Source organism: Echinops telfairi, unplaced genomic scaffold (assembly GCF_000313985.2).
Source record: "Echinops telfairi isolate 266 unplaced genomic scaffold, ASM31398v2 ScPeMD7_7468;HRSCAF=8506_0, whole genome shotgun sequence".
NCBI lineage: Eukaryota > Metazoa > Chordata > Mammalia > Afrosoricida > Tenrecidae > Echinops > Echinops telfairi.
The window spans coordinates 18,381,865-18,389,007 of record NW_022111369.1 but is presented as its reverse complement, the minus strand read 5'-3'; the positions used below and the strand labels follow the sequence as shown (position 1 = coordinate 18,389,007).

General features: G+C 39.5%; 1 protein-coding gene across 1 annotated transcript in view; it reads right to left on the bottom strand.

Moving 5' to 3' along the window:
- The window catches only part of EIF4E (eukaryotic translation initiation factor 4E), a 37,934-nt gene extending 37,786 nt beyond the window's left edge, over nt 1-148 (bottom strand). Inside the window, exon 1 of the mRNA XM_045284120.1 lies at nt 82-148. Coding sequence (XP_045140055.1) covers nt 82-99 — 18 coding nt within the window. The 5' untranslated portion in view covers nt 100-148. The remainder of the gene's footprint in view (nt 1-81) is intronic.
- Between the last annotated feature and the right edge of the window lie 6,995 nt (nt 149-7,143).

Genomic DNA, 7,143 nt, shown 5'->3' with positions numbered 1-7,143 from the left:
CGCTGTCCCGCGGGGTCCCCTCGTCCCAGAGGAGACCGAGCGCGGGGACCGGTGGGGGTGGGGGGCAAAGGCAATACTCACCGGTTCCACAGTCGCCATCTTAGATCGATCTGATCGCACAACCGCTCCTGAAGGGGGGGTGAGAGGAAAAAAACGAGATTCAAACCGGATTGGCCGGCTACTGTCCACGTGACGGACGTGTCCGTTTGGCCCTGGCGGCGCCTGCGCAGGACTGCGGCTGCGTGGGTAACGAGAGGCTTCTGGGAAGTGGAGTCTACTCCCCCGCCCCTTTTCTTTTACTTTTTTTTTTAAGGGCGAAGATGTATTTAAAAAAAAAAAAGCTGGTCACGTGGTGGACGGGAGGGCGCGCTGTTTCGGAGAGGAAGGCGCTCGCGTGCTGGCGTGCGTGCGGTCCTCAGTCCTCGGCTCCTCCGCCCGGGTGGCTGTATCGCACTCACTGCCCAGCATGCCCACCGTGCCCTTTGTCGCCCTGTCCTCCCATCTTCCCCGAAGGTTGGAACTGCAGGCTCAGCACGCACAACGCTTCATTTGCTTAGGGAAGGTCTTGGGGCGAGTTGCCGGACTTTTTATTTCGTTTTCGTTTCAACGCCCACCATTTTCCCTTTCCGTTTCAAAAAGCGGCGGCGGTGGCAAGTCGAAAAGTCCGGATGAAGCAGGCAGCCCTCCCGCTGCCCGGCGCCGCTAACACTGGGGAGCGCGCCGAGCCATCACTTCGAAAGGAGTGGCCGGAGCCCCCACTGCGCCCACTTGCCACTGGTTGCGGGGTGGAGGGGAGGAGGGGGGGCACGACCGCTTTTCCTGCCCAAATCCTGAACTTAAGACCTCGGGATCAAATCTTTCGAGGAAGTAAAACTTATTTGGAAGCTCTGTCCTCTCAGTTCCTCTCCACGGCTTGAACTGAAAGGCAACAGCCCAGTCCGGGTGTCAGCCAGGGAACCCCGCGGGCCTGCTGACTAAGCCCTGGACGGACAGGAGTCCTTAGGCCGGTCAACTATGACTCTTCACGTTGACTCATTCTCCTCAGGCTAGTGACTTAACCACTCAGTGCCTCAGCTTTTTCATTTAGGAGCCACTTAACTCACAAGAGTGCGCTGTGGTAATGACTGTAACCAGCTTTCAAAAGGCATCGGACTCTAAATGCTTCATAATATGCAACTGCCTGCCTGCCTTTCTAAGGATCAGCTGCCTTCCCTGGTTTTCCAACTGTGTTTTTGGTGGTGTTTACTTTGTTACATTATGGTGTACACCAATGCAGCTTTAAAGCTTAAAGATGATAGATAACTACACACTATATAGAGTGTGTACATATATAGAACTGTAACATTGATTAGTAGAGGCTTTCGTGTTCAGGAAAAATTACTGTGATATTCACAACCATCATAGCAATGAGAATTTGTTCTCAACTAATATCCTACATTTCCTCTTCTAAGATAACTGCTGTTAATTCTCAAGATGGTGTTTTTCTGCAGTTTGGTTATTACTCCAGCGACAAACAAGAAACCCAGTTATGTGTGAGTGTAAGGTTCTAATGAGAAGGAAATGAGAAGGAAACTATCTCATTACTCAAACTATCTCAAGGCTGTTTAAGAATATTATTACCTCTCCTTCACCAAAACATCAGTGCAACCAAACTGCCTGCTTCTGCTATTGCTGATGTCCAAAGCAGTGTCATGCTTATTGTTGAGTACATAATGGATGCCTGAGTTGGCTAACACATAATTGAAGCTGTATAAGGACTCAAGGTCATTGCCTGTTAATATATTTTGGGTTACCTGGATCTCAGAAGTGATTCATGTAGCTCAAGTAGGTTCTAAAAGTATAGAATTCCAAATGATAAAAGGGAAAATGGATCTCTGCTTACAGACTACCTTCTGTTAAACTATCGAAAGTACTTATACTTGATATTAAGGGTAATTTTTGTGGGTTAGAATTACTACCTGGTTATCTTCTTGGATGAGAAGGCATAGATGTGCTTAGATAGCAGAGACAAAGAATGAAAAAAGCCGATAAGGAAATACCAAGATAGAAATGAAAGCCATTAATGTTTTTAATATTTTTTAAGTAATGACTACCAAATTTTTCCTTTACCCCCAAACTCCCCACTCTTGTAATCATCCTAGATTACAATACTTACTTGTGCTCCTATTGCTTAATTCCTCTTTATTCTGTATCTGCTTTGTTGAATGCATTTTCTGGCACAATCATGTGTTTTTTGTTCAATATTGCCATTAGGTTTGACCAGGTCAAGAATTTTGTGGCTAAGTGTTAATGTAAGTATATGTATGTATAATTGTTTTGTGTTATTTTGCCAGTCTGAACTACACAGAAATTGTATATTTTGTCTTATTGATCGAAAGAAAATTACACTTAACATGCTACTATATTCATAATTATATAAGTAGTTAAAGGGGGGGAAAAATAACTCAAAACCAAACACACTGCCATCAAGTCAATGCGGACTCACAACGACCCTGTAGGGCAGGGTAGAACTGGCCCTGTGGGTTTCTGAAACTGTGACTCTTTACGGGAGAAGAAAACCCTGTTTTTCTCCCACAAAGAAAAGGAAGGTTAATAAAACATTTTAAAATAGAATATAGTATTACAGTATTATTCCAGTTGATCAAATTATCTAGCTTATAGGAGTAGAGTACACAACTACTTATTACCCAGCATAATAACTTAGTAGCTATTATTTATAAGCCTCGATGATGGGGTATCATTTAGCATCTGTCAACAATCATGATCTTTACATAATATATCTCTCAAGCTGGTATAGAACTTGTCTTTATAGACTTAACTCACAGAAACCTAAAAGAAATGCCTTTAAATGATTTGATAGAACATTTACATATTACCTTTTTGTCGTTGGGGCTTTCTTTAAGCTTGATAGATAACCAAACTCATTGTTTGCTAGACTTTTCAACTTTTGTTTCAAAATATTATATCTTCATAAATATTATTGCTTTACTGTCTAGGACTTCTTTTAAGGCAAACCTTGTAATTTTACACATATAAGTCTTTATTAGTCTCATCAGTTAAAAGCAATCTTATTTTTCTTAAAATTAGTCAATTTTGAGACAGAAAATGTCTTTTGAGATGGAAAATAAAGTGAGTGGAGCTTAATAGTGTGATGTTGGGTAGCAACTTTACCAACCCTTAGTTAATACTAATTTGACATCTTTTTTTAAAAAAAACACCTTGTTCCACATAGCCAGTGAATGAGCTGGAATTCAAACCCAATTCTCTTGACTCCAAAATTCGGTCTTTCCTCCATACCACCATACCATAGTTACTTCCCTCTGATAGGTTCTTGCAAACTACTTTCTCTTCAAAGGACTTCTAAGTTCAACTTCAAACTTGACAAAAATACTACTGTAATAAATACTAAGTTACTAATGGCAAATGTGTAGTCACTGAAGGATATTTAAAGGATATAGGAAGCACGGGAACTTCCCTTCTGGACTGTAAATTCTGGTCAGCTTACTAAGTCATAGAGACATAAAGAGCTCGGTACCTATATAAAGATTTGTGACTAAGAAGCAAAAGGACGTAGCTAAGCAAGTCCTATAAATGAGTACTCATTCACATGACGAGAGAGCTTGCCTTATTTCACTCTGGTCGCCGGTCCAGTGTGATCTCCTGAGAGGAGCATTCCTTGACCAGCCTGTGGAAATTACCACCCCCTTGCTGTCCATCCTGTTTCCCTGCTGTCTTTGCAGACTGCTTCATGGCTTAGCTCTGAAGTTGATATTATATAAAACATTGTTTAATTCATGGTGGTTTGGTGCCGTCTCTAAATATTAGCTCCTTAATGGTTTGTAGGTAGATCACTAATACTTAGAAAACCTAAAGTTAATAAAAAATAACCAAGCTCTAACCTCACGAACAATAATTTAACCACAGTACCAAAGCAGCTTACATGCACTTATAATACCTCATTTTATCCACAATATAGCATTGTGAGCTATATATCCTCACTTCTTAGGGCAACAGGTGCTATATGACATACCTGGGTTCACCATGAGTCAGGATCCATTCAATGGGAACTAATAGCAGCAAAATAGTGTAAGTGGCACAGCCTAATAAGAAAAGATCTTTGTCTGAAACAATGAGTCAGTAATAATCTGCCAAGATTATGTGAAGAATTCATGTAAGTAGTATGTTGAGCCAACAATAAGGTATTTTGAATTGAATTTAACCTTGTTGAATTGAGATAAAGCTCACAAAATTATCAACACTCAAATATCAGAGATTTGGGCGTAACTTCAGACTGGATTTTAATTGCTACTGTCATGTGTAAGTTTCTGCATTGTTAATACTTGTATATTAATTGATGGGCGTTAACCTGCTTGCCTCTCATAAAAGAGGAATCCAGAGTGACTATATTTGGTAATGTATTTCCAGCATTGTTCAGGAGACACGGGACTCTGGTACAAAGCTATCAACTTCTGACCTATTGACCGTAATTCGGAATGATGGGTTGAGGACACCTATCGGTGTTAGGATCAATGTACTTTTTTCAAACTAATTTATTTGTAGGGCTGATCAAGACACCAGAATATCTGAAACATAAAAGTGACAGTACTCAACTTTTTAAATGGTATTAGGCACTTTTGCTTACCTCTATTATCAATAACTCGAGCTTGTTTGCCTCTATTATTGATAACTCAGGAAAACCGCTGTGGACTGATTTTTACTGTGACCTCAGATATAATGACTCCCTAAGGAAATGCCATTTCGTAGGCATTGTCTGGGGTGGCCAACCAGCCTTGCCCCAGGACTAGTCAGGGGCTTTCTATCCCAACTGCATCACAGGAGACTTGTAAACTAGAAATTCTTGATTCACCTCCTTCTAACTACTTATTTTATTTTAATTCTAGAGTTTGAAGAGACACCATTCCTCATGTACCTGTTAAGGGCATTGCTTAAAAGACTGGTATGCATGAAACATTCTCAGGTACAATCAACCATATATGTATCAAGGAGAAAAAGGATATGGTAATGCCTTGATCTCATGTGGCCTGGCATCGATCTTCTTAATTGCCTGCTGACTGCATCTCCTCTTTCATTTCTTAAAAGAGGTTGACTTAAGACATGCCCACTGATATAAAAAAAAACAAAACTATTCTCAAAAGGAATTATAACCACAGCATTTACAACACATTTTTGAGGGACATAATTGAAGTGATAATACAACTAATAGAAAACTATGGTGTTGTCTCAATAAAATAATGATAATAATACTCCAAGAGAGCTCCTTGTATCTTTTGAGAATAATGAGAAATCTTATTAAAGACTTCCAATCTGGTGAAAATTTTTATCAGCTCTTGAATGTATTTGGTGAAAATTAACCAACAGCATTGAGAGGTTTGAAAAATCAGAGATAAGGGTACATACTTTACCATATGAAACCCTTGAGATTAAAGATAATTAATTGACTTTGAAAGGAGGGAAATGATTTGATCTAGATACAGAATGTGTTTTATCACATTAGGTGTGTTTATCTTATGACCATTGACTTCTGAGATAGAGCAAAGCACTATGCTGGCAGGCTTATGAAACAAGCTGTTGGTTTAATTGTAAGGCAATTAATAAAAATGGTACACCTCATCATATTGAAAGCTGCGTTTTATATTCTGAAATGCTTCTTCTCCCCATAAAAAAACACATTGATTTATTCAGATTATTTAAATATGATAGCTGTTTCATTTTAGAATAGAATAAGTTAGCAAGGTGAGTATATATGAGCTTTTATTAGAGCTTAATTTTTAGTCAGAAAGAGAATTTTATAATTACATAGGAGACTTGTTAAAAATAATCATTGTTAAATCTGAAAAAACAGAGGAAATAATAGCTTTTTAAATTATAAATGAGATTAAACAATTTTTTTTAAATTATTACGAAGTCATAGGACTCAACAGTACTCCATGGACAATATTTAAGAGGGAAACCCACACCCACTGGCGAGTCTAGACAGGTTTCTGGGACCATGAACCTTTTTTTTTTTTGGTCCTAAAAGCATGTTTTTTATTTTAAAAAGACGTTCAGTCATTTTACTGGGGGCTCTTACAGCTCTTATAACATTCTGTACTAGACTATGAATCTTCATAGGAGCGGACGGCCTCATCTTTCTCCCCGTTGGTGAGCTTTCCAACACCTAACCCACAGTGCCACCAGGGCTCCTTTGTAAGAGTGAAAACACATAAGTAACTTAGCTTTTTACTTATGCTTGTTTTTTTTCTTAAGAGGAAATGTTACATCATGTATCAACTATGCCACCATAAGCTCTTATTTTATTTTTAATTTTAGAAAACGCAAAAAAAGGAGCATTAAGCATTGGAAGTTCAGGTGAATTGTAAGTTATTTTCTGAACCTGCTTAGGAAGTAAATGTATTTAAATACTCCAGTGGAAACTTGGAATTCTGTTGTTTTGCAGTGAGAATCAAATCCCAAAGTGTACACAAAATAAGACTACATAAAAAATGGATGCAAGGTCAACAAACAGACCTTGAACTTTACAGCCCCTTTTTTTGTCGCTGGGGTTTTTGTTGTTGTTGTTTTGTTTTGCTCTGTCTTGCTTTTTGTGCATATTATTATCTCTGCAGGTCTGTCTAGATAAGATAGGTGGGATAAACAATCTGGTGGAGAAAGCCACGGGACCAACGGTTCCGGGGGGGACATGGGAGGTGGGGAGGCAGAGGAAAGGAAGTGGGTGTTAACAAACCCACGGACAAGTGATCTAAAATCAATGGCAAGGAGGATGAGGAGGCCTGGTAGGGCTTGATCATCAAGGGCAATGTAACTGTGAGGAATTACTGAAACCCAAATGAAGGCTGAGCATGATAGTGGGACAAGAGGAAAGTAAAAGGAAATGGAGGAAAGAACTAGGAGGCAAAGGGCATTTATAGAGGTCTAAATAGAGGCATGTACATATGTATATGTGATGATGGGGAAATAGATCTATGTGCATAGATTTATAGGTTTATTAAGGTAGCAGATGGACATTGGGCCTCTACTCAAGTACTCCCTCAATGCAAAAATACTTTGTTCTATTAAACTGGCATTCCATGATGCTCACCTTCCCAACACATTCGCTGAAGACAAACGGGTGCATAAGCAAAT